The 27,473-nt window shown below is 44.9% G+C and overlaps 1 protein-coding gene across 2 annotated transcripts in view; it reads left to right on the top strand.

The window, feature by feature from the left end:
- SNX1 (sorting nexin 1) overlaps positions 1 to 25,033 on the top strand; it is a 36,796-nt gene extending 11,763 nt beyond the window's left edge. The window contains exons 3-15 of one of the 2 annotated variants that reach the window (XM_032480973.1): positions 3,829 to 3,956; positions 4,488 to 4,554; positions 8,132 to 8,175; positions 9,862 to 10,003; positions 10,595 to 10,673; positions 11,146 to 11,221; positions 13,010 to 13,123; positions 13,324 to 13,417; positions 14,513 to 14,718; positions 17,162 to 17,305; positions 17,897 to 17,977; positions 18,462 to 18,533; positions 24,493 to 25,033. In XM_032480973.1, coding sequence (XP_032336864.1) covers positions 3,829 to 3,956; positions 4,488 to 4,554; positions 8,132 to 8,175; positions 9,862 to 10,003; positions 10,595 to 10,673; positions 11,146 to 11,221; positions 13,010 to 13,123; positions 13,324 to 13,417; positions 14,513 to 14,718; positions 17,162 to 17,305; positions 17,897 to 17,977; positions 18,462 to 18,533; positions 24,493 to 24,720 — 1,475 coding nt within the window. In that variant the 3' untranslated portion in view covers positions 24,721 to 25,033. Of the gene's footprint in view, positions 1 to 3,828; positions 3,957 to 4,487; positions 4,555 to 8,131; positions 8,176 to 9,861; positions 10,004 to 10,594; positions 10,674 to 11,145; positions 11,222 to 13,009; positions 13,124 to 13,323; positions 13,418 to 14,512; positions 14,719 to 17,161; positions 17,306 to 17,896; positions 17,978 to 18,461; positions 18,534 to 19,160; positions 19,605 to 24,492 lie in introns of those variants that run through there. The other variant, XM_032480974.1, reaches the window with a different exon arrangement.
- Positions 25,034 to 27,473: the final 2,440 nt, after the last annotated feature.

Below are 27,473 nucleotides of genomic sequence, written 5' to 3'. Positions count from 1 at the left end.
CATATATATGTATATTATATATACATAGAAAAAAATATATATATGAGAAACACGACTCTATGTAAGATGCTATTGTGGAGGATTCCAAAACATGTAAAAAGCAGTGCCTGCTATCAAGATTCTTACAGGTTTAGGGAGTAGGACATAAATATAGTTATTTAAGGATGTGAGTTAGACACATTGTCAAACAGTAATATAAATGTGGCCAGAGGACAGATAGAAGTATTAAGTCATGGGAGCTCACAGGGTTCTGAGATGAGACTAAAGTAGGGGCTTTAGACTTTTATGACCAAGACTCATAGTAAGAAATACAATTTGTGTCATAATCTAAAATATATATGCACTTGTATAAAACTGAAAGTTATATTAAATGATTTGCCCTTAATACTTTCATAACAATCTGAAATTTTGTACTGTTTCTCTCTTTTTTTAAATTGCTATTTGCAACCCATTGAATCACTGTCATAATTCCCCAATGAGTGACAACCTACAATTTGAAAAACACTAATGTACAACAGGGTTTCTCAGTCTTGGCACTGTTAACACTTTGGGCCCAATAATTTTTTGTTGAGAGGGCCTGCCCTGTTGTCAACAGGGGTTGATTTGAACCCCACCCCCACCCCCAAAGCCTTCTGGCAGTGATTAAAGACATTGCTGGCTGTCACGCCTGGGAGTGCTGCTGGTATCTACTCTGTAGAGGCCATGGGTGCGCCTAACACCCTACCGTATGCAGCACAGACCTTCACCAAAAATAATTATCCAGCCCAGAATGTCAGTAGTTCCCTCGTTTAATAAGCTCTGGTCTAGAGTGATCTTGTAAGAATTTTTGGAAGAAGCAAGATTAATGTAGGAAAAAAAGGAGAAAGGATACTAATGGTTGGGCAGGACATACATGGTGTATTTGACAGACAGTCAATAAACTTAGCGGGCTGAAGCAGGCACTTCTTAGAGATGCCAGGAAGATAAGGCTGGAAATGTTTAGGAGGATTTTAGACATCAATAATTATTAGAATTTGAATTTTCATCCTACTGCCAATTAAGAGCCATTGGCAGTTTGGAGTAAGGAAAGTACTATGGGCAAAGTGACGAAAGACTGACCTGGTGGAATTATTATATAAAAAACGGATTACAGTGGACAAAGACTAGAGATGTTAGAATGCAGTCACAAATTAGTTCAAGAATGCAAAGACCAAAGATGAAATAGTGGAAATAGGAAGGGAAAGGTGAAAACGTTTCAAAAGTGAAATCAACAAAATCTCGTGTTGGCAATTGGATATAATGGGTGTCCAAAAATGAGGACTGAAGACAGAGTCAACGGATTCTCAAGTCCAAGGATTGAGAAAAAAATGGTACCGTTTTGAAAACTACATTCTACAGAAGAAACCAGCTTTGAGTTGGCGGGTAGGGGGAGTGAATTCAGGTTTTAGATACTTAAGATTTTAAATGCAAAGGGAAATGCCCGGAAGGTGGTTTGAACTGTAGCACTCTGCCTGGGGAAGGGGGAAGAATTGGAGGTTGGGAATCAGCTTCCTGGAGGTGGTAACTGAAACTGCCATGTGGATGAGACCCTCCAAGTAGAGAAAGATAAGGAAGAGCAGAGACGAGAGGGTAGGCTCTTGGGAGGACTCTCACATTACACATCTGGTTGGAAAATTAAAAGACATGAAAGGGAAGAAGAGGTTAGAAGAAGAAATACTAAGATTTCACAGGTTTTCCACTTCCTTCCTCTCTGAAACTTCAGTGCCCACTGTTCATTCTGGTAATGCTTATATTTTGAATAGTTTCTGTAGGAGAAATGCAGATAATGAATTATCTGGTTATATGGCAGATTGAAAAGGAGGTTTTTCCATCTTTGGGAATGTAACATTTATATGATCTGCCCTTTAAGAAGACCTGAAATCTTTAGCCTGACTGAGTTACCCCTGTGGCTGTGTTTTATGTACATGAACATATAGAAGATCTTTATTAGGGATGTATTTATTTCTAATGAAGGTTCTGATTTACTTCATTCCCTAAGTGTTTTCCTAAGCAGCATTTTTGGTTGTCATATGTATACAAAGGAATGCCTACAATGAGTTTAGGACTCAAGTGGTTTCTCAGATGTTTTAAGATATTGACTATGGAAAATTAGATGTTCTGCTATTTTCCACATGATTAGCGATGATCAGGATCTCTGATAGAGTCCAATGGCTTTTCCATTACTCTTATCAAGAATACAGAGAAAAAAAGCATTTTTAATGTAAGTTTTGGCATATTTGTCACATGACCTTCAATAAAAATTGGACAGCTCTTCTGAACGCTTTTACAAGTACTCTAGTAAGCCAGTGGTGTTAAATGTTTAAATTCCTGTTTCATTTCCAGTCACATTTATTGGATTGGATAACTTAATTATGTGGGGCTTTCATGAAGTTAATATCTTAAACACACTTTAGCAAGTTGCTTGCTTCAAAGAATCCTACTATCCTAATATGTTCATATGCATACTTTTTGTGTGTTTTGTACTCGTACACGAGTCAGATTATATTACCACCTCTCTTCCTGAGAGGGAAAAGAATCCTGTTAGGATTCTAACAGTCTCATAACCCTGTTTATAGACATGATTCACTTTTAATGATTGTAGCTTTGATCTAGGACTAATTTATGCTTTATATATAGACCCCTCTCTCTGGTTTCATTTTAGCTACAGATGAAAGTATAGAAAAGAAAAAGAAATAGCTTTCTTTATGAGTTCTCTAAGGCTAAAATTGAATACCTACTAATCAGGCAAATGGATATTTATATTTTTCTTTATAAAAAAGAAAAAAATCTGTGCTGTTAATTTTATTTTTTTAACAGAGATACATAATGGGGATTGAACCCAGGACCTTGTGAGTGGTAGTAAGCATGTGCTCTCCCACTGAGCTATATTCCCACCCCCCTAAATCTGTGCTGTTTGGGTTTTGAACTTCTAGCTTCATTGCTTCAAGTTGAAAGTGCATACTTATTGTTTGCCTAAAAGTTTTTAATGCCTAAAAATGGCACATAATGCTCTTTAAAAGTCCCCTCTCTAGAACATTTAGAGAATGAGTTGTTCTGTTCAACTGAGATTTTCCGTGATAGACAAAGGCAGCTCTTAAGCACATTTTTTTTAACTATTTTGATTAGAAAGATTTTCAAATATTACATCTCTTTTTATCCCCCTTGGACAGCATATATTAAACATAACAATCTTTTTGCAAGATGATCTAAAACTATAATTGTAAACACTTCCTAAACTGCTGTAAAACAGTCCTCAGATGTGGCAAACTGCCTTTTCCCAAGTGTTCCTTTGTATCTTAGGTCCATCTTTTCTAGCTTACAGTTTTTGACTCTTCTTTTAGGATCTTTTTTGCTGTCAGTATACCTGCCTCTGCTGTCATATTGGCTTGTAAAACAGATAACCAAACTTATTCTTCTTTTGTAATTATAACAAGAGGAAACAGAGTTTATCGTAGAAGATTTTCAAGGCATACTCCTCAGAGTAAAATAAATTGTCACTCATATTTGACTGTGTAGTCTTTTTGTTTGATACCTAGTTCTTGCCTAAATTCTGGGTAGGAGAGAGGAGCCAAGTACTCTTGTATTTGGAAATGAAAGAGATTGCTCTACTAAGCTTGTGCTGAAAGAACACTTCCCTTACCATCCTCCCCTTTTATCCATGTAAAAATTGATTGACTTGTTCTCTTAGTGTGAGAACCTCTGAGTATTGAGAGTGGTTGCTGTTGTTCTTGTCTCTTAATCTATAGAACTGAAATGTAGCCATCAAAGACCCATTTATGACCTTCATTATAAAATATGAACTATTTTTAGATGCCACAGTGGAGCTATCCCTGGACAGCACACAGAATAATCAGAAGAGAGTGCCCACCAAAACGCTCATTTCTCTTCCTCCTCAGGAAGCCACAAATTCTTCTAAGCCCCAACCAAGCTATGAGGAGGTGAGAATCTGTGCTATTGGTCTTGTTTCTTCTGGATGTTTAGGGCTGTGCTTCCTGAAGTTCACTTGAATTTGAACCTTGAGAAAATACTTACAACTCTTGAAGAAGACGTTTTTGGTTAATGAACAGCCAGAATCCAATAAAGGACAGTTTCCTAGGTGGAGTATCTATAACCAGGGGTTAGCACAGAGGCTTTCAATGTCACTAATGATACTTAGTGTCTGACGCTCCCATATTCAAGAGTATAGTCTCTCCTTAGCCTGACAGAGGCAAGTCTTCCAAAACCTAGTCATTATTTATTATGATCATAGTAAGGTTTTAAGAGAATAGAAGTAACAAAGTCCTTTGAGCAGGCTCCAACTTGAAATTGTGGAAGTTGCTTCATTGGGGTTATTGGAAGTGGACAGAGCTGAACACTTATGTGTAGAAGGAAAAATCTTGATGTTATTATATTGGTATAATGTTAATACAGGGTAAAATTAATAGCCTTTTTGGGGGGTATCAACTCATGACTTATCTTCTCTTCAAAAGTTAGAGGAAGAAGAACAGGAAGACCAGTTTGATTTGACAGTCGGTATAACTGATCCTGAGAAGATAGGTGAGTATACTTGGGACTTGTGATAATTAGGCTGTGGCAAGTTAGCATAGTTAGCTAATTTTTTTTTTTTTTTGAGAGAGAGAGGAGGTAATTAGTTGTACGTATGTATGTACATATTTATTTATTTAATGGAAGTACTGGGGATTGAACCCAGGACCTTGTGCATGCCAGGCATGTGCTCTACCTTCCCCACCATGCTTAGTTAATTTCTAAATGATTACCTTCGAGCTGACCTAGCTACTTCATCACTGTCTTCCCTGTGAAACTCTTGCCCCTTGCAATGCTTGCAAGGCCAGAAACAGCAGTTATCAGTACTTACTTTGGCTTTCCTGGCTTTAGGAAGAAAAATCAGAAAATCAAATACTGTTAGTATCCCTTTTTAAAAGCCCAAACATTGCCTTTTCCCACAGAGTTGTTGAGGCCGTTTTATCCCCTTCTGAGATCATAAATTCCATTTAAGCACCCTGAAAACACATGTTCTAAAATTTGGGAAAACTGGATTTATTTTTCACTCAAGAAGTTTGGATTTCTTGTTACATATCATTTATCATGTACCCTTGATACTCAATATAATAATCTAATAAAGTGGGGAAGTCTGCACCTCTCTTTCATTATTAAAGATTAAAGGACCCTAGTTGAATTTTGGTCAAATTGAAATTAGATTTTCAAAAAGCACAATACTTAACTTTGGCCAGAACATGGGTTTTCAGGACAACCTTCCTGTGACCCAAGCTTGTGAGATTTTAGTGAGTGGAGAGCAACAGGCCTGGACTTCCCTTTCCAGGTGTAGTCCCTGGCAGAAGAGGCTACACAAAGCTTTTTCCTCCTATTAAATAGAGGTAATGTTTGTATGGTTAAGAGGGAAAATGTGATTTCCACCCCTTTGTCTATTCTAAACTAGGAACAGGAATTTACAAAATCTAATTAGACTTTATGCCAAAATGGTTTGTCTTTAAACTATCGAGTTTTCCTAGACTGTGCACTGGTGAGATGTCTACAAGCATCTTTATACAGCTCCGTCATCCAACAGATTGAGAACTAGTAAATGAAATGTCACTTCCCTGTCAGATCACACTGTACGGTCCTTGGTAGAGCCTGGATCAGAACTTTGGATTACATGTTTCGGATTCTCTCTTGCTTCTCTAATATTTATGAATATTCTGTAAGCACATTAATTTTAGGCTAGTTATTAGCTGTTTTAAATCCTTGGTAGAATAAAATAAATTAAAAGTAAATAAGGCTAATTGTTTTAACATTTGAAAGTCATGATGTTTGTACCAGGAGTGTGTTAGTTTCCTAGGACTTCTGTAACAAGGTACCACAAACAAGGTGGCTTAAAACAACAGACATTTATTCTCTCAGAGTTCTGGAGACCAGAAGTCTGAAATCATGGTGTTGGCAAGACCATGCCCCCGCTGAAGGCACTAGGGTAGGACTGGTTCATGCCTCTCCTCGAGTTTCTGGAGCCTCAGGCATCCTGCAGCTTATAGTTGCATCACTCCAGTCTCCGCCTCCATTGCCACATGGCATTTCCCCTGGGTGTTTTCACATCATCTTGCCTTTATATAAGTCTGTCTGTCTCTGTGTCCAAAGTTCCCTCTTTCAAGTGGACACTAGTCATATTGAATTACTTTCATCATTTTCACTTGATTATTTCTATAGAAGACCTTGATTTCAAGTAAAGTCACATTCTGAGGTACCAGTGGTTAGGACTTTCAACATACCTTTTTTAGGGGAACACAGTTCAACCCATAATGGTAATTTAAATATCCCATGGATCAGATTTATTTAAACAGAAATCGCTTTTGGTGTTAAACCTTCAACCCCCTTGCACCATAGTCTGTATTCCTACTCATGCAGATGCCGAGAAAACAGCTACTGAAAGCATTTGTATATTCAAGGCCTGCCCTTTATGACAGCAACTTCTGTTTGTGTGGGCTGTTTATTCAACATGTGCTTCTCATTCCCACACACATCCAGATAAGTTGGAATCCTGCTTCTACCAGATACTACTTTTTAGAGCCTTGGCAACTTGCATGTGTCATTTTCAACTTTCTGAAATTAACATAAATTTAAAACTGCTGCATTTCTAGCCCATTGCCATATCTTATGAACTCTGGACATGCAGGTATGTCTCTTTTCTCACATACTGCCTCAATAAAAGCAGCTGATAAGCAGATAAAGTGTCTGAAGAGCCTGCCTTACTACTATGTCTTACGTATGTTTGCACTTAGTCTTCCCTTAATTGCAGGCACTAAATTATGGGATTGGTGTTTTGGACATTTGACCACAACTATCCAACTGTGAATGAAACTTTAAATACTTTTTCTATAAAATAAATTTAGATTTTTTTTTCCTTTTTATCAGTGGTAAGCATCCCTAGTAGTATTAGGCAGTGAAGGTGGTCTGAGTCGTTTAGAAGAGAACTGACGGTGGTAATCAATAGAAAGGTATTTCTGAAGCTCCATGTGTGACTCCTGTTTTATACAGTGCTCTTTTGGTAGGGCTTGGAGAAGTATAGAGAGCAGGCCCTCTCTTCCTGTATGGTCTCCAGCTTCTCTGTGTTCTTCATAACAGCAGTTATTCCCAGCCATCTCAGTGAGACCAGGTTGTAGGATGTGACCCTGCGGATCTGGAACTGTACCTTCTTCCCCTGGGCCCTCACCCCAGGACCGTTAGGGACGCAGGCACCTAGTAATTGTTGACCTAGGTTTTCCTGTTTGGTGTGGGGAAGAATTGGGGTGAGGAGGAGGGAAACGGAACCAGCCCAAAGCACCAGAGCCCAGCACTGGAGCAATGTCTATCTCAAGTCCAATGTGTGTCTTTTCACTGCTTAGGGAGTCAGTGGTGCCTTTATGTCCCTAAGTGGTCGAGGTCAGGACACTACCACAGAGAAGAACAGTTGCCTGAATCCCAAATTATTTAGCAGTCAAAGGCTTTTTCAGAAAAATAATTCCTCTAGGAAAGAGAGATTTGTGTGACATCAGGCAGCCAAAGTGTCTTCCTGCCAGGCCCTTTGCTCTGGGTGAACATGCTAGCTGATAGGGGTCAGTGTACCCCAGCACCAGTTGTGGGTGGGGTGGGGCTGGGACAGTATTTCCAAAGAGCAAAACAAGCCCAGAGCTAGCTTAGGGTAGAACTAAGTGTTTCCTTTTACATCATTTGCTTCCTTCTCCACCTCCTGCTTTATATAGCAAGCAAATTGTTTGGATTTTGACAGATGTGTGTAACCAGCCCAAATATTGGCATGTTAACAACTGATGGATTGTCAGTATCCAGTGCTGCTTTGTGGAGGGTATAAAAGGAGCCTGGCTTTGGAACAGGGGCTGATCTCTCATCTAACTCAAACTGGAGCCCAGCCAGCATCTTCGGGGGCATGATATGCGCCACAGAGGCCCTGAGGCAAAGTAGGAACTGGATTACAGGATAGAATAAAAAGCTTGGAGATGAAACAAGTATCCCTTCTTATACAGGGCTCCTGTGGCTGGCTTATGATGATTCCTGGTTAAATATTAGCAAGATTAGCCCTGCTTTGGTTTACACAATAATCCTCCCCTGCTTTCTTGTTCTCCCACAGGGGATGGCATGAATGCCTATGTGGCCTACAAGGTTACAACACAGGTGAGTCCAGGTGACCCTGCTGATGACCACCTTCATAGACTGGGGTGCTCATACCAAGAAGGTCATCATTCAGATCATTTCTGGGTATTTCTTTAGTTTCTTTGCCAACATCTTCCTTCAAGTTTACTCAAGATGGAACAACTCTGCATCCCTCTGGTAATCTCATCTGAGCCTTTCCACTTTTCTTCCAGAGAGCTAACACTTCAGTGTGAAACTTTGTAAGTTTTATTAAGACATGTGGTGTATCTGATATAATCCCATCCCTCTTAGGAGCTGTGTGGCTTAGAGCTGGTTTGGTGGATTGCCCCAAACTGTACCACCTGTTTAAAAATCATCAGATCTTCTGAAGTTTCCTGTGTGGAGCTTCTTTTAATGCTTTCCCCTAACCTTTTGCCCCTCAGGTTTGGTCTTCCTTTTTTATATAGTATTAGTGCATACAAAACTTACACAATGTTGTATGCAGGTTATGAAGCATAAAAAATGAAGCCCTGAACCTACCACCAGTCTTAAGATGAGTACCATTGAATCCATCTGCGTGTCTCTCCCTGTCCTGTCCCCTACCTTATGCCTTAGAGGCAGCCACTTTTCTGAGTTGTCTCTCATTTCCTTTATAAAAAGCCTTCACAAAAGTATCTCTCAACAATATACTGTTTGGCTTTTTCTTTAGTTTCATAAAGATGGTATCATGCTGAAAATTGCTTTCTTTACTAGCATTGTTCCTCAGACCCGTCCATGTCGTGTGTAGCTGTAGCTAGTCCATTGTGTGATTATGGCATAATTATCTATTTTCCTGTTGTGCTTATTTGGCGTGTTTCCAGTTTTTGTAGTTAAGCGTTCATAAGTATGAACAATCTTGTACATGTGTCTTGATGTACACGTAGACTCTAGGGCTTCTCTTGGGTGTGTAACCAGGAGTAGTTCCCCTGGGTCATAGGTAGTGCAGATGTTGAAGAAAATGAATACAAACTTTTTTAAAGTCTTTGTACCAATATATACTTCCACTGGCAGTATTTAAAAGTTCCCGTTGATACACTTCCTTGCCAGCAATTGGCAAGGCCAACCTCGTTAAATTTTGCCTGTTGATTATTAAATGATCTCTCAATATGATGTAGGCTTAGTCTTCTTTTTTGCTAGAAGTTTCCTTTATATTATCTCTCTTACTACTTGTTGGCCTGCCTCCTGTCTTCTAGGTGGCGTGACATGTTGAAGTGTCTGCAGTGTAGACATTTCATCTGATTGATCCTCTCTCTTAGGAGCACTGTTTGCTGTTTAATTCCAGCAGCTAATACCCTTAAAAGTCAGTGCAGAGTGAATGGGTTATAGATGACCATAGAATTCTAGTTTTAAACTAGACTTCAACATCTCTTTCCTTGGAGCAAGGGTTCTTAACCTGAAAATGAAACCAAATTTGAATTTAATTAGTTGCATTTGTAACCCTACAGTTGTTATTTTATCCATTTAAAATCATTGCTCTGATAAGGGCTCCACAGACTCCCAGAGACCCAGAGGGGAGTATAGCTCAAAAAAAAAGTTTAAGAATCTCAGTCTTGGAGAAGGTAATTACCAGGTGGCTAAAGGACAGAGTTCTGGGCAAAAGATTCCCCTGATGTCAGCTGGATGACTTTCAAGATATTCATTCATCCTCTGTTTGAAATGAAATCACCTTGTGTTTTTTCTTTCCCCAAGACGAGCTTACCCATGTTCAGAAGTAAACAGTTTGCAGTAAAAAGAAGATTTAGTGACTTTCTGGGTCTTTATGAGAAGCTTTCAGAGAAACACTCTCAGAATGGCTTTATTGTCCCTCCTCCACCTGAGAAGAGCCTAATAGGTAAGCCTGTGGTCTTTAATGCTGCTTGGATTTTTTTCTTTGCAGTCTTTCTGCAGTATGCTTTCTACTTAGTATATGGGACTACCCCTAATAACAGTATAGAATCCTGCGGTTAGAAAAGTATTTCCAGCATTTTCCTATAAATCACATGAGATCTAGAGAAATAGCATGTTTTGACAGTGTGTGTGTGTGTCCAGGATTCTTAAATGGTTACTGTTGTCTCCTTGAAATGCATTGAATGAGGGAAAGAGGGTGGGGCAAGGAAGCTTCCCATTACCATCAGCTCACGTCTGTTAATCTATACTCAAGAGTCCCGTGGCCTCCTTTTAGAAAACATATGCTTTGGAAGTCCCAGAATTTAGAGCCTTCAGCACTTTGAGACTAGTTTTAAAAAATGGCTCTCGTGTAAAGAACCTTTTGTTCCTGCCTGCTCATGACATAGGAGTGCCCTCTGGTTGTGTCTTGTAGTGCTGTCCTTACTGCCTTTGCTCCTGTAGGCTTTTATACAGGTTTATCCTTTTGCTGATGATTTATGGGGGGGGGGGTTGTTTGTTTGTTTGTTTGTTTGTTGCTTTTTTTATTCCATTCCAGGAATGACAAAAGTTAAAGTTGGGAAGGAAGATTCTTCTTCTGCAGAATTTCTTGAAAAACGGAGGGCTGCTCTAGAAAGGTAAGTACCAGACAGCTGTTCTCTTGAATGCCACAGGAACAAGTGAGAAGCTGAAACTAAGACTTAGTTATCATGAGACTTTAGCGAGAGTTAGTAGTGGGGAAACTTGAGTGAATTACAGATTCCCACCTCCGTGTTGTGTCTAACCTTTCCTAAGTCTCTTACCTTCCCCTTTAGGAACAGAACGTCTGCTTTTTTTTTCCCATCCTGAGTGGGCACACAGTCGTATTCTCCTTCGTCGACAATCAAATGTCGACAATCAAATGTCGGAGGTCTCTTTCTGAGCACTTATTCTTCTTCCCTTTTTGGAAATGTGAAGAACATGAGCTTAAATGTGCTTACAGTCATACCTGAGTACCTTATCTGAGGACATTTTAAAGCAATGAAAGACATTGTAACCCTGCCAGCACTGTATGATGCTTGAAACCTTGTGAGGCCAGGTCCACTAACCAGTTACCTGCTTACCATGTAGGTACCTTCAGAGGATTGTGAATCATCCTACCATGTTACAGGACCCTGATGTCAGGGAGTTCCTAGAAAAAGAAGAGGTTAGTATTGTACAGACTGAATTTCATACTTCTTATCTGCCCCTGTGAAGTGAAACTAGTTCATTCAACACGTATTTGAGCACCCACATACAGCCTAGTCTGAGACTGTATCCTGGCTTGTAAGCCCTCAGATGTGACAAGTATTTTTCAGCCTTTGAACTAGAAGAAGCTCTACCTGCAGTCAGAAGTACCTGGTTGTAGAGGTCAAACTGCAGCCTAGTTTTGTCTTACTGAGCCAATGCAGTGACCTGTTTGGGAAGTCCTTGGCATTGTCTTTCATAGGTTACTGCTTGGCTCAAATTAAGTGCTTATTTTGTGCCAGGAGCTGAGAGGTGTTAGTTCATAACCAGTTACCACAGACCACAGAACTGCCATGTAGCAAAAGTGTTGATTCAAGCAGACAGTCTTTTTAGGCAATGGTAGTCAATAAAACTGGAGACGGCCCAGTTGCTAACAATTGAAGAATTAAGTAAAATATATCAATACAGCAAATGCTTAATTCTCATCATAAACAGAAAGTATACAGAAATTCATTGGAAGCATATATTAAAAGAATTTTTAAAAGTTAAACTTGCAATAGCATATAAATACAGCTGTAGAAACACGTTAATTGTTAAGGGTCAGAAGAAATTAACGCTGGAATAAAACAATGTTGTAGGAAAGGAAACTAGAAGGAAATGAGTGACAGGGTAGGGCTATTGTTTGGTAGTTATTTTTTCATTTTGTTTTTATTTTTAAATTTTTCTTTACGTTGCATATTGTATGTATTACTCTAATGAGGAAAATGGTGCTGAGTATATGCGGTACCCCCCCCACAAAATGAAATTTTTTAATTAAAAATTCTCCAATGCTCTAAATCTTCTCATTTGTTCTCTGGGATCCCTAAATCCATTCTTCCTTTTCATGTCCTCATCCTCACTTGGTACCCCTAGAACAGGGTGTGCCGACAATGGCACTGCTGACCCTTTGGGCTGGATCATTCTTTGTTGTAGGAGCTGTCCTGTGCATTGTAGGTTTAGCAGCATCCCTGACCTCTGTCCAGAAACCCCCCCTCCATTTTAATAACCAGAACTATCTCCAGACATGGCCAGAGGGGACAGAATGGCCCTTAGTTGCAAACCACTGCCCCAAGAGTCCTGGGCACTAAACTCTTTAACTGTTCAGTGTGGTATACTGTATACACTATGGACATCAGCATCCCTTCCGGGCCTTAGGAAAAGAATGGCAAGACCGAACCAGTCAAATTTTTCCAAGTATTTCGCATGCTTGGCTTAACTAGTAGCTAGAAAAGTAGCCTCAGTCTGAATAAATTGTGCTCCTGTCCTTGGACCTTTGTTCACTGAGGAAAGTCAGAATGGAATCACAGCATAACTTCAAAGTGTCTCAAGATTTTAAGTCCAGCTGTGTGCAGAGTATGCTAATCCAAAAGAACTTTTGACTTACAACAGAAGCATGCTTGGTATTTAAGTGGTTCATGCCTGGGTGGGCAGATGGTTTCAACGTGAGGTCACTTGGCCACATAACACTCACACTCTGCTCCCTTTCTGCACACAGTATCAAAAGCTGAAAATTTTTGTTGATTCTATTTAATGTGGTCCTTTGATTTTTTTTTTTCCCCTCAGTACATGCTAGTTAGGGATTTGTCTAACTGCCTTTGAAAATAACAAACTACAGTTCAAATAATTTGTTTGGCAAGTTTTGGGCATGCTGTCTGATGGATACTAATTCTTCTGAACCTAAAATAGGGGCAGCAGATAACTTGCCACCCCCGCCTTCTTGGTCTTGTAGCTGCCACGCGCTGTGGGTACCCAGACTTTGAGTGGCGCTGGTCTCCTCAAGATGTTCAACAAAGCCACAGATGCCGTCAGCAAAATGACCATCAAGATGAATGAATCAGACATTGTGAGTAGCCCTGTGCCTCTCCAGCTTCCCGTACCCCGTCTTAGGGGGCAGAAGCCTCGGGGAGTCCTGAAATTTGAGACTTTCTTTTTAAGATAATTCAGTCCCTTTAAAAAAAGGTAAAATAACAAACTGCTAAGGAAGGACTGTGCTCCACTCCTGCATGAGTAGCCTCCATTAAGCTCTGGGCCTGTGTGTTTCAGTGGTTTGAGGAGAAGCTCCAGGAGGTAGAGTGTGAGGAGCAGCGCTTACGGAAACTGCACGCCGTTGTAGAAATGCTAGTCAACCACAGGAAAGGTAACCGCCTCGGAAATGCACTTGGAGCTGGGGAAAATTGTTGTCTCCAGTGAGCTGGAGATGGGAGGGCATGCTGTTCCCAGCCTCTCAGCCATTCAAGTTGAAATTCTCAGCCCCCCTGCTCCCTGAGGTTCCGATCAGAAAGATACACCCTGCGTCTCCTGACAGGAAACACGACCCCGCCACTGAAGGCGTTGCACTCTTTAGTGGGAGGGGTGCGGGGAAGGCGCCCCAGCTACAGCTTGACCTGGGACGTGGGCTTCTGTTGCTGTGATTTGAGTTGATGGCTTCTATCCAAAATGATGTCACAGGCTTTAGCTACATGGTCCAACAAGCAATATGTAAATACTGGAAAACCTTATGTGTCTCCTAACCCTTCTTCACCTTTCCCTGCTGAGATTCACTTAAGAGCTAGTGAAATTGCCCGGATTTGAATGCTTTCCTTCTCTGCCTTAAGCTTGCTGATAATCAGAAATCTGCACAAACAGAAAACCATTAGAATGAGGTCAGTGTTAGGGTTGGCAAAATATGACCCCGCCCATGGGCCAGATCTGGCCCTGGGCCTTATTGCTGTGAGCTGGGAATGGTTTTTACATTATTAAAGAGATGAGTTGTAGGTGGGTGGGGAGAGGAGAGAGAGACTATGAGACCACGTGTGGCCTGCAAAGCTTAAATACCTGGCTTTTCCCAGAGAAAGCTGTCCTGCTCTAGAGCTTGCCGGACTGCGCAGTGTGCACACTCACTCTCTCGTGCAGACGGGCCTCTTAACATGGGCTCTAATGTGAAAATCAGTCGTTCCTTTGGCCTGTTTATATTAACTGGCCCCTGGTTCTCCAGGAATGTCAGAGCTGCTGCTTCCAAGTAGATTTAACCTAGAGGAACCTAGGACCACAGGAACCTGTGCCTGCTCATGTGACCAGCTGCATTCCTCTCACTTTCTGAATGCAGTTGGCTGTGGTGTAAGTGACTAGGTTGCAGAGCCCACAGTTGCCAGGCATGGAGGGGCCAGCATTACTAAGACATGCCACACAGTGTCAGCTGACTTGTCCCTTTTCCTTGGGGGATCAGAGGCCTCTGCTGTCTTCCTCCTTCCAGAGCTAGCGCTGAACACAGCCCAGTTTGCAAAGAGTCTCGCCATGCTCGGGAGCTCTGAGGACAACACGGCATTGTCACGGGCACTCTCCCAGCTGGCTGAGGTGGAAGAAAAAATCGAGCAGCTCCACCAGGAACAGGCCAACAGTGACTTCTTCCTCCTTGCCGAGCTCCTGAGTGACTACATTCGCCTCCTGGCCATAGTCCGCGTAAGCTTCTCTTTCCTTCCTTCTTTCTCCTCCCCTTGATATAATTTGTCTTTCCTTTGCTCTTTGCCTTCCCAAGACAGTTTCATCCATTACAGCTCAAAATAGGTGTAATTTTTTCTGCTCTCAAAAGAGAAGGTATCCCATGAATCAAAAAAGTCCATTAAACTCTTAGTTATCACTGAGTCATTTTGAGGCCCCAGTTTTTAAAATGAGTTTGGAGAAAAAGACCGGTGTTGAATTTCCAAGTAGGCCCCTCCTTATTGTTGAAGCTGGACAGCTCTGTGCTCGTTTCTTCAACAAGGCTTATTACAGACCTGCTGTCTTGGCCCCCTGGAGCAGTGACTTCCTCAGTCCTTTGGTCTTTGCCTCCTTAACAGTAAGCAGCGGCTTTGCCTTGGTAAGAGCTCTTGCTGGCTTCCACTTGTCCCTCCAATGTGTGCAGTCAGGTAACTACACGGAACTGGCTTGGCGTTGCATGGAGGAGTGTGGCCAGGGGGCTGAGAGAGCTTGTCACCGGGGTCCTCTTTGTGCTGTGCTGGCCACACTGGTAACTACACCACAGCCTGTCCCTCAGGTCAAGCACCTTACCTTCTCACTTGGTGACCAGGGCACTCTGGTTTTCCATGACCTTTCAGCGTGGCCAAGGAAGCGCCACTGGGCAGTGGTATTAGCTCTCGCATGGCCTCCCTGAGACAGGAAAGAGCCGAGAGAGAGCCTGGCGCCTGCCCTAAAAGGGCCTGAGTCTGCCCGATCCAGTTTGGGGCCAGGATGTATGATCCTCTGAGTTGGAACAGAGCCACCCTGCTCCCTATCCCCAACCTCTGTCCTGCCAGAGAGCCCCTGTATTGTCAAGAGCTGAGCTGCTCCCAGGGCTCCCATTTCCTCTGTGGTAGAGTTGCTTAATATAGCCTGTGAGATTGCTCATTGTCCTCTCCCTTTGCTATTTGGTTTGCTGCTAACTCCAGAGTGATAAGAGGCTGGAAGAATAACCTGCTTTGGAATTCTTAGAACTGGTCAGGCTACTTTGGCTGGAGAGCCCTCCTGGGGAGGGGTTCTCTGGGGAAGCTTTCAGAGAAGAGCATTGTTTGGGGTCTCTGGAGAGCTCAGCTCTTGGATATGACCCCCAGGCTGGGTGAGCCGGTACAGACTGGGGTGAGAGAGGCCGAGCTGGGGCAGCAGGCGTTAAGAGTGCAGAACTGCAGGCTGGTCTGGTCTCAGAGACCCCTCACCTCAGAGACCCTCCTCGTGGTCATGAGCTGGCGATGGGATCGGAGAGATGAGCAGATGCTTCTTTTCTGCTGTTCCCTGAACCTGCAGCTGGGCCACAGTTAGCCCAGGGGCTTAGGCTTGAGTCTTAACTTGGATACGAGGTCACCCTTTACCTAATCCTTTGATGTTGAGCTATTAAGAAATTGCAGGCGAGCAGCAGTGACAATTCAGAGGAAGGTAAATTTGGTGTCATTTTACCCCCTACAGTTCAAGTGTTGGCAAAGGCCTGCACTAAGGCGGCCTAGGAGACATCCAGGGAACTTTTGTAGGGAAGAGGAGCAAAGGGAACAGGGCTGGGAGACTGCCTCAGGCCAGGTCTGTCATCCAGGCCACCTCTTGAATCCTGCAAAGCTCGTGGGTGGCAGGGGAGATGGTTTGGTTAGGTCAAACAATTATCCTCTGGAAATGACTGTGGTCAAGGGACTGGAAACAGGAAAAACCAGCAAGTGGACTTTAGAGAGCTTCCTGGGGGCTGTGATAGCCTAGAGCAGTTGAATGTGGATGCGGTGAAAGCCGTGGGTCCCATGGTGGCTTTAAGTGTTTATTTAAAGATCTGTTAAGCTAACCCTGTATGTTGTTCGGGCGTCAGTTTAAAGGTCGCTTCCTTAGGTTGGCCTTCCCTGATAAAACTCCCAGGCTAAGCTAGGTCCCCAGTTTTATTAGAGTACCCTGCTTGTTTTCTCTGAACTCTGCATACTTCCAGTCACTTACTGGCAATTATTAATACATTGTCAACTTTTCTATTAGATCATAAGCTCCATGAGAACAGGACCATTTGTTTCACTCCCCACTGTATTCTTAGTTCCGGGCACACAGCAGGCACTCAGGGAAGTGTGGATGGAGACTCCTGGGCTGACTGACCTGAGGGAGGCAGTTCAAAAGCTATAGCGCTGGGCGCTGGCATCGGGCCGCCGACTGTGCTCCCCGCCATCCGGCCTTGCGGGTAGCATGAAGCAGCATGGCGTTGGCCCGCTGGAGACGTGGAGAGGAGTCTTATCCAGGCTTGTGCTTCTCAGCATTAAACTTCCAGCTGGGCACTAACACGTGGCTGCAGGGCCCACCCTCGCTCTGTCCCACCCGGCACAGCTGCAGACAGAGCCCCCCGAGGCCGATGCGGAGCCACCTAAGCTCCTGAAGGGCCGCTCCTGCTCTCCCCCAACCCCCGCCCCCACAGGCCGCCTTCGACCAGCGCATGAAGACCTGGCAGCGCTGGCAGGATGCTCAGGCTACACTGCAGAAGAAGCGGGAGGCTGAGGCTCGGCTCCTGTGGGCCAACAAGCCTGACAAGCTGCAGCAGGCCAAGGACGAGATCGTGGAGGTGAGGCCCCCGAGGCAGCCCAGCAGGGGTGTTGTGCCGGCTCCTACCTGAGCCCAGGTCCCAGCCCCTCCGGATGCTCAGAACCCCACAGCAGGCGAGAGAACTGATTGAGTCTAAAGGACGGTGGCTGCTGGAGAGGCCTCAAGTCCAGGCTTGCCCTGAGACCTGGCCCTTTCCTGTTCCAGGCAGATTTGCCAAATCAGAGTCTCTGCAGGAGGGGTCCTGGCTGGGTGTTTGAAAAGCTCCAAGATAATTCAGATATGCCTCCCTGGTGAGAACTAAATTCAGTTCTCTGGGGCTCTCAGCCTTGCTGGTGAACACCTAAACCACAGCCTCTGTGTACCGGAGCTTTCTTAGGGACCAGGCTTGGCCTGGGGCACATGGCTTCTCTTTCTCAGCCAGCCCCCGGGGGTGCCCTTCTGCTTATGTGGACTCTGGCTTATGTGTGGAGTCCCCATAGCGAATCTCACCCACAGGGAAGACAGACAGATGACCCATTGAGGTCCCAGATATAGAATTGCTGTTCAAAGGTAAAGACTTAATAGTGATATCGTAATATTAAGTGATCGTTTCTTTCCTCTTTCTTTCCAGTGGGAGTCTCGGGTGACTCAGTACGAAAGGGACTTTGAAAGGATTTCAACTGTGGTACGAAAAGAAGTGATACGGTTTGAGGTGAGATAGAAGATCCTGCTCCTCACCGGTGTGCAGTGCCTTGTTTAGTAGTGTTGTTGGATTTGCCCAAGTGTATTGAGGAGGGAGACAGATGGTGATGCCAGTGACTTGGAAGTTATCATGAACCATTGTGGCCTTTGTGTGTGTGTGTGTGTGTGTGTGTTCATGTTCATGTTCATATGTTTGTTCCTGAGGCAAGTGGCTGTCCTGCACTTGCAGCTAGACACAAAGCAAAGCTTGCAGCTGTCACAGACCCTCTGGTCCCCTGTCCTTTCTCCTCCCATCCCCACTCCCACCCCCCCCCATCATGCAGGAGAGCCTTGAAAGGCCTTGGCAGAGGCTATTTGGCTGGAAATTGTAGCTATTCCAGTCTCTACTTTCTGAGGCTGTGTTCAGCTTTGGTCAGCAAGAAGCATCGCCATCCTATCAAGAGGGGAAGGAGCAACTATCTGGATGGTCAGTGGAGAACCCTGTTTTTCTTTAGAAAGAGAAATCCAAGGACTTCAAAAACCACGTGATCAAGTACCTTGAGACACTCCTGTACTCACAGCAGCAGGTATGTAACTTATGCACGGCATTCTGCCTCTCCTGCCTGCTCTGAAGGCCGGCTGCCTACTCGTGGCTTTGGTGACTGGGCAGTCTGGCCCTGCTTCAGAGGGCCTGGTCCCTGCTTAATCGATAATTGAAAGTAGGCCCTGTTGCTCTAACTTGGAGCGTCCATTAGGGTGTTTTGCTAATAAGCAGGACTGCCTTAGTCCTATGATGAGTTCGTTTTTAAGGACAAACCCCAACTCTCCTCTCCCTGTAACCCCATGTTACCTCCCAGTCCTCTTGAGGCTGTGGCCTCGGTCAGTGTGTGGGACAGTGGCCCCTGCTGTGAGGGGCTAACTGAGCCGGGCCAAGCTGTGGCCCCTCCTCTGGGGCAGAGCCAGGACTGTCTTCAGAGATTGCCCTTGCACTTGCTGCTTCCTTCAGTCTAGAGAGGTAAGGAATGAGGGCAGTGTGGCCGGCTGGCCAGTCTGTCCCAGGGTCACTCCCAGCCTAGCCATCTCCTCAGCTCGGCCTCAGCTCAGCCCTCCCTTTGGGGAGTGGGGAGTGCCGTGGCGCTGTGCTTGCTCGCCTGCCAGGCTCAGGCTCTGCCATTCGATGGGGGCACTTGCTCACTGTCCCCACTTCTTTGCAGCTGGCAAAGTACTGGGAAGCCTTCCTTCCTGAGGCAAAGGCCATCTCCTAATGGACCAAGGACACCAGAGCCCACCTGCCTGACGCTGTCTTTTTAATACACTGTCCTCTTCCACCTCTGCTGGACCCCAGTGATGCCTCCTGCCTAGCTTGGACTTCACCCCTTCCTCCCTGCCCTCAAGACCAAACTGTCCCCAGTCACTCTAACCATTACTTCATTTAGCTTCCATATATATTTTCTTACTGGAGAGAATAGTTTCTTGCTTTAAGCAAAAGACCTATAATAGGTGGTGGAATTATTGGCTAGGGGTGGAGTATTGATATAAATATATAAATACAAATGTATATTTTTCAGGATGTGGTTAGGAACTGGGAATAACGTTTTCTGTTACTCCTGATGGTGCCATGAAAAGATTATGTAATAAAATACTTTAAAATCAGGTCACCTGACTCAGAATGGTGGTGCTTTTTGCTTTAGGGTACAGAGCAGGTGGGAAGCAGGTCTGGAACGCTCCTGACAGAGAAGCCGCCCAGGAATACTAAGTCTCTCTCCACAAGAGTTCACAGGCTTGTGCTGCTGCTTCCCTGTGGCACTGGAGTTTCTTTTTCTCTGTCTACCTCAGCCACCTGTTCTGGGGTCTCTTAATCTATTTAATCCTTATTCCTGTTTCTTTAGGGAAGGAGTTTTTAAGATGTCTTTTATAATAAGAGGAGCAAAACCACTTCTCCTGCAAAGGAGGCAGACTTTCTCTTTTATTCCTGCCCTGTTTCCCTCAGCTGCCCAGGGCTCTGTGAGTCTTGCCTTCTGATAGCAAAGCCTTGTGTTCTGAACTTCTTTTTGCCACCCATCAAAACGCATACTCAGTAGACTGGTTCGCGTTAAAAAATATCAAGGACTGATAAGGATTTAACATTTTATCTCCATAGATGACAGAACCAGGCACTCTGCCTCTAGATAAAGTCATCCAAGGGTCCCTAAACCTTTTCAGTTCCAAGAAGCTTTGCTGTCTGTGCCCAGGAGGGAGCATGCCAGCAAGAGGCCCCAGCCAAGGGCGCTCAAAGGGGTCTCTGTGCCAGCCCGGCCAGGGAGGCCCGATCTCCGATGTGCTGCCACTGGGCTTCCCCTCAGCTGTGTCCACAGCTGCTCCAGCTCACTGGTCAGAGCAGCCTGCGGAGCTGCCCTGTGGGGCGGGGCTGGCAGACTGCCTGCCCGGGAACCTTGCCGCTCCCGGCCCCAGCACCCCCAGAGATGCCCCTGGCTGCGAGCACTCCACGTCTGCTCTGTCAGTTCTCTTTGAGGGGGGCAGGGGCTGGTAAGGTTTGGGTAGGGGCAGCCTGAGGCAAAAGAAGGCAGTAAACAGCAATGATCTCCAGGGTACCAGCCTGACAGAGGAGTGCCTCTGCTGCAAGTATTTTTTTTAAACACATTGATTTTTCTTTTAAGAAAAAGGCACTCAGTCTCTCCCATATATCCCCTAATATCCTTATTACCACCTTTGATTTTATCCTTCCCGTCTTCTTGTATTTTTGCTTTGCATAGTTGTAATAATATACACATAAAATACTTTGTATCCTGCTTTTATCACTCAACACTGTATGTTATAAGCATTTTTTCCTGCTTTGTTATGTATCTTCACAGACTTTATTTGTAAGGCTATGCAATTTTAAGGCTTCCATAGAGTGACTGTACCATAATTCTGACTCATCCCTTGTTGTTGGATTCCTGGTTTGTTTGGTAACTTTTAAAATTTTAGTATGATTTTAAACTTACAGAAAAGTTACAGGAATATCACAAAAAACTCCCATATATCCTTTTATTCACATTTCCCGGGTGTTTACATTTTAATCTTTTTGCTTTATGATTTATGATTTGCTTTATCTATATTTACGTGTTGTATTTTCCAGGTCATTTGAGAATAAGTTGCAGACATTATATGTCCCCCTTTACCCCCAAATTTCAGTATGCATTCCCTTAAGAACAAGGACGTTCTGTCATAATTTACAACCATAAGTATGCTTATCAAAATCAGGAAGCATACCACTGATACGATACTGATAAAGTTTAACCCCTGCTCTCAGTTTAAATTGTGTCAGTCGTCTGAGTCACGTCCTTTATTCCCTTTTTCCTGGTGCAGGATCATGTGCTACATTTAGTGGTGACACAGGGTTACATGTATCTCTTTTTAATCTGGAAGAGTTCCCGAGCCTCTCCTTGCCTTCCATTACCTTGGCAGTTTGGGGGAATACAGCCAGGGGTTTTGTAGGATGTTCCTCAGTTTGGTTTCATGGTCCCACACAGTCCCACACGGTTAGATGAGGGTTTTGCGTGCTGGGCAGGAGCATCACAGTAGAGGTGTGTCCTCAGCGCATCTTAAGTGTGATGTGGTGTCGGTTGGTCCCATTAATGCTGACATTAACTCTGATCTTTTGGTTAAGTTGATGACTGCCAGGTTTCCCCATTTTAAATTTACTCCTTCTCCTTTGTAATTAAGCAGTTTTCTGTGGGGAGATACTTTTATATCAAGTAAATATTTTGTTCTTCATCCAGTGTGATTTTCTAACTCCATAGTTTCTTCTACATTTATTGGTTAGCATTCTTCTCAAGAAAAACATCTTTCCTCCCTATTTATTAATCTACTTGTTTATCAATATGGACGAATGGATTCCTGTTTTACTCAAAATGGCAAGCCATTGCTTCGATTTGTTTTGATTGTCAGACTGTCCCAGGTATTAACACGCCCCCTTCGTTTTTTCAACACTTTCTTTCTTTCTGGCTTAACAAGATGTTCCAGGTTTATCTTGTATCTTCCCTGCACCAGCCCTGGAATCAGACATTTCTCTAAGGAATCTTGATTCCTTTTACTGGAGAATGATATTTAGAAGTCAAGGTCTGGGTGCTGATCTTGCTACTGGAGTATCATGACTTCTAGGCTCTTGGCAGACACACCAAGGAAACATGGTTATATGGACATACCAAAAGAGGTGAAGATAAATGGCATAAATAAATAAAGAATCAGGTACTAAAAATCATGCATTCACACCGCTATTTCCTGTCTAGCTCCATAGGGTTTATTCTCATCTCCTTTTTGCATATTTGGAACTCTTCTCCAAAGAAACTTAATTTTTAAAACTTCCTGCTCACTTTGTTATATTCCATCCAGTGATCATCTTGATAGAAGTCTGTTTTTGTTATTTCCTTGGGATGGACTCTCCTCTGGTTTCAGAACTTCCTCCTCAGCCTCCTGCATCCCGAGGCAGACAGGGCCGGCTGTCCAGGGCCCGTGCATTTCTGTGCAGAGCTGGCAGACATGGAAGTTAAGAAGGCCAATAGCAGGGTAAGTGCACTGAGCCAGAGGCCGGTGCAGGGGGCTCCACAAAGGAGTCCTTTTACCTGGGGACTCAGGAGGAAGAAATTGGAGAAGGGGATGCTTAAACTGTGTCTCAGAGGCAAAGAGGTGTTTGTTCCTTCTGCTGGGTCCATTCTGCCTCCCTGTGTCGTGGCAGTGGGAGGTGCGCACAACCAGGAAAATGCAGTGGCTCAGTGTGGCCAGAGTCTAGTCAGTGGACGGCCCGCAGAAAGCGGTGAGCAGGAGCTGGATCACACAGTGCCTGTGACGTGTGGGGAGCTCCTGAAGGGACTTGAGCAGAGAATAGCTTGGTCACATTTGTGATGTAGACATATCAGGTGTGAGGTTGGAGGCAAGGAGAGCCAGCCAGAGTGCCAAGGAGCAGAGTAGTAATGGGGCTGGAGCTCGGGAAGAGGTACAGGAGGTGGAGAAGAGCCACTGGGGTCTGGTCACTGATTGGATGAGAGGCCTGAGGGAGGGGGTGGTAGTTAACATGACCTGCAAGCTTCTGGCTTGGATTTCGGGGTAGACAGTGCAGCCCGCCATGACGCAGGTAACACAGGAGGCCAGATGGGTTTGGAGCAGGTGGGCAGGGAAGCAGTGGGGACAGTAGGTGCTGACCGTGTCATATAAGAGGCTTCTCTGCCTGGGAAGGGAGGACTCTGCTGAGAGGTGGGAGAGATACAGAGTGAAGTCAGGCTTTGTTTTATTGAAAGGTGGATCAGACCTAGCATGTTAATAAACTTAGGAGGAGAGAAAGGGACAAGCCATCAGCCATGTCTGGGAGCACAAAGTGCACAGAGCAAGGGGCCTCTCAGCTGGGGCTGGGGGCCAGAGAGTGATGGTCTCCTGCCTGGTAATTAAAATGTCCTCAGACAGGAATGTCTTGTTCACCTATTTTGAGTTAAGTGGTTTAGAGAAGAGGTGTGGAGATGAGTCTGCATTCCCCTACTTCCCCTGAGGTTATGTCCCGTGTGAATCCCTGGGCTCTGGGGTCCTGAAGATGAGGGCTTAGAGCTGGAGGGACCCCAACATTCGATATGAGTATTCAGTGACAGAATAATGGGAGAAGTAGAAATGATCAGAAGTGTCCACATAGAAATTTGTAACATTGAGCTCTTTCCAGAAGATTTCATTCTGAATGCACCTGTAGCTGAGAACTCTTTAAAAAATAAAGAAAGAAAGAATGCCTGTGCAGCTCAAATTTTAAAAAGGTAGAAGATAATGGAAATACTAAGCATGGGGCCAGGAACTGGTTGAGGAGGGAACATGGTGATGGAAGCAGCGTCCTTTGCTGAACATAGGGCCTATATGGGATTGAAGACCATGGATTTTGAGGGGCACCAGCCCCTCACGTGGTGGGATTTTCCCCACCATTCCCGGCAGCCTGGGGGCAGGGGGTGGGGAAGGGGGGTCCCTCCTGGAATAAGGAAGGACATACTTTGCTGCTGGTTGGCACGTGGCCTGATCCCAACATTCTGTTCAGAGTCACTGGCTAAGATTCTCAGCTCCTCGGTGGGGAAGTGTCAGGACTGAGCTCACAGTTAGAAATGGACTAGAACAACTCATCCCTGTCTCCTGGCCCCAGGGTTGGTGCGACATGATCTGCCATGTCTTGTGATGCCACTTGAGTGGTTTAATGTCGGCTCTCCCCGCCCACCAGTCCACTCTCCACAGTGGAACGTCTGTATAACCCCGTGGCCCCCTGAAAAGATCTGGGCTTAAAATAGGTGCCAAATAGATAACAGTTGAATGGTCTCCAGTTGCAGGCTCTGCCACCTGGCCTTCACAGCCTTCTGGGAGAGGACCCCAGCTCACCTTTCCCCATTTATCTCCTAGTGCTTCACAACAGTGCGCATGCCTCCTGGAAACTGATTCCACATACTCTCTTTCCTTCCTCACTTCTGTGTGGCCTCAGAAGCCTTTATTAATGGGGGACTTTGTACCTGAAGCTCCCTGTCTCAGCCCCCATCCCTCTCTTCTCAGAATGACACCTGCCTGAAACCGTCAGCCTTCACTGTTGTGGATGAGAGTGTAAGTAAACAGAGACGGAGGGCATTGGTGAATGTGTCAGAACACTCACTGGGGATTCCCGTAGACGCTTCTAGAAGCCAAGTCCATGAAGAAGACTATGCCAAGAGGCCCATCATAGCATTGTTTACAGTTGTACAATTTGAAATCAGTCTTCATGTACAGCAGGAAGGGATTAAATGAATTATGGTACATAATACAATTAGATATTATACAGCCATTGAAGGTGGTATATAGCTCTGTTCACTGACAAGAAAAACTCATATTTTTGAGTGAAAAAAAGTAGGTTATAGAATTACATGTATGATATGGTCTGCATTTATATACAATTATATATATGGGAAGGATGCTGATCGAATTGTAAACTATGGTTGCCTCTAGGGATGGAATTTTGCATTTTTTTAAATTTTTATACCATTTTATGTTGCCTGGAATGTCTATGTATTTTTATAATCATAACCATTAAATAAAGCTATTTTCATTATGGGAAAACAAACCAATGCATCCTTTGAGGCCTACTTTATATGTGCATTCTCTGGGAAGCTTTCTGTGACCCATTGTCCATCCCACCCCCAAACTGGGCTGGGAGCCCTGCCTCCTTTTTAGTTATTTGCTTGGCACTATCTTTGTCAACCTTTTAAACATCTGGTCTTTCTCACCCTTGCTTGTAATGTTATGGCGAAGAAGATGATCTCAGTCGCCTCCCTGGCTCTGAACTCAAGATCGTGGACTGTGTTGTTCCTGCTCATCTCAGTGCCCTCCTCCACTTCCAAAGGCAGCTGAAGGAGGGCAGTGGCTGCCCTTCAGCTCTGGTGATTCTTGCATTACGAGCCTGTCGGCCCACATCTTGGGATTTTTCAAGAGATCCAGAAATCAGGCCTGATTCAGGGTTCAGTAGGCCTTGCTGTGGTTGGCAGGTGCTCAGTGCCCCAGGTGGGGCCTGCAGGCTGGGAGGTGATAGCCACCTGCCCCTGAAGGGCCACCTCCCCTTTGCCTTTGTCTGTTGTGGACATGCCCTTCTGGCTCTGATGCCCAGACCTCTGGGGCAGTAACCCCCTCACTCCCACCAGGGCTGCTCAGAGGAAACTCAGCCTCCACAGGATGCACTGTGTCTGGGTCCAGAAAAAACCCAAAGAAAAACCCTGTCCAATCTGAGATAGGACCTTTCCCTAAAGTGATGTGACGATAGTTTCCAAATGACTGCCCCCTCGTAGCTTCAGAGCTCTCAGCTTCCTCTTCCATTATGAGTGACAGCAGTGATGACCACAGGGGCCCCGTAGTCGGCCTCCTCTTGGGAACATCAGCAACCTCACCAGAAAAAACGGTGAGGCACCTGGCCAGCCGGGAACATGTGCAGGGGTGGGTCCAGGCTGCCTCTGATAGTGCCTTCCCACCCTGGGGGTCATAACAAGAGCTGCCGTGCGGTAATCACCCACCCACCTACCCTGTGCCAGTGTGCTCAGGGCTTTGAAACTCATCAGTACCCTGGCCTTGCCAGGTGGGCGTCATTATCTACATTAAAAGACAGGCCTCGAGGCCTCAAAGAGCTTGCCCAAGGTCACACCCCGGAGCAAAGAATTGAACCCAGTCTGCTCGACTCAGCCCCCCTGCCTCACCATATCCCACACGACCCAGTCGGGGATGGACAAGAAGGACCTAAACTCTAACCTACTAAGTTGTTTTCTTAAAGACCTGAAAAAACCCACAGAAATCCAAGGAAAAGTTACCTTCCTGACCTCATAGGCATCTGCCGCTCTCACCCTCTGAGGCTCTCTCCACAGACCTGCTCAGTGTGTGGCCCAGTCTGGGAGCAGGAACAGAAGCTGGAAGACAGAGAAGCACTTGGGTGAGTAGCTGGGGACCAGTAAAGGCAGAGACTAGAAACTGCTTGCTGGGAAACCCTAGACAGCACCCAGGGCTAGAGTGAGAGTAGGGGGCACCTCCATTCTGGACCTCGAGGCCTAGGGCTGGGGTATCCCCACCTCCACCCCACCCCCCCCCGCCTTTGGCTTTCCTGTCGTCCTTAGTTCTTGGTCCCACAGCTCTTATCACAATAAACCCCTGTGACTTGAGGGTACCTGAGCCTGTCTTTGCTCCTTGCACCCTGGCGCTGACACACCAGCAGGGCGATTGGTTGGCCCACTGACATATCACTCTAAGGGGTGCTAGGAGTTGGAGCACCAGAAAAATCTCCCCGGGCAGCTGTGCTGGGTGGATGCCGGGTTGCTGGGGTGGCCTCTGCAGCTCCCCCTGCTCCAGCCCTGGGTTACGTCGTCTGAGGCAGCTGAGTGCCTCCGTCTTCTGGGCAAGGGCCAGGTGGCTCCTAGGAGTGACACTGCTGGCTGGAGCCTACCTGTCCCCTCAGAAGCAGGGCACCAGCCCAACCTGGAGCCATACTTTGTTCTCAGGGCTCAGGCAGGACATGCTTGTCAGTAATGCCTTCCTAACAGCCCTCTCCACGGCCCACTTCTCCTTCCTCACACCTGTTTCCTCATTTATAAAATGATGCGTTTAGCTCAATAATTTAAAATGTTTTAGCAGTAGAACTATTTTTTTAGACATCTACACCAAAATTCAATACTCATAACGTAAATTTTTAAATTTTATTACTATATTATTGCAAATGTATAAGATGTAGTTATTAAAAAGGCAGTTAGTAAGGACTCTGAGGCTGCCAGGATGAACAGGATACTTGCTGATTTACACCAACGTCTGCTTCCAATTCATTTTCTTTACCTTTTTTTGGTTGCACAATATTAAGAAAATCAGGAAAAGCCTGATCACAGAGTTAGTAGTTGGGATAATTACTGGCTTTTTGATTTAAATTTTTTTATTTCGTTTATTTTAGTGGGGTTCTGGGGACTGAGTCCAGGACCTCGTGCATGCTAAGCCTGCAGTCTACCACTGAGCTATTACCCGTCCTCCTTTTTGGTTTT

The sequence above is a fragment of the Camelus ferus genome, chromosome 6 (genome assembly GCF_009834535.1).
Source record: "Camelus ferus isolate YT-003-E chromosome 6, BCGSAC_Cfer_1.0, whole genome shotgun sequence".
Lineage (NCBI taxonomy): Eukaryota > Metazoa > Chordata > Mammalia > Artiodactyla > Camelidae > Camelus > Camelus ferus.
Note: the sequence above shows the minus strand (reverse complement) of the source record. Positions and strands in the feature narration are given on the sequence as shown.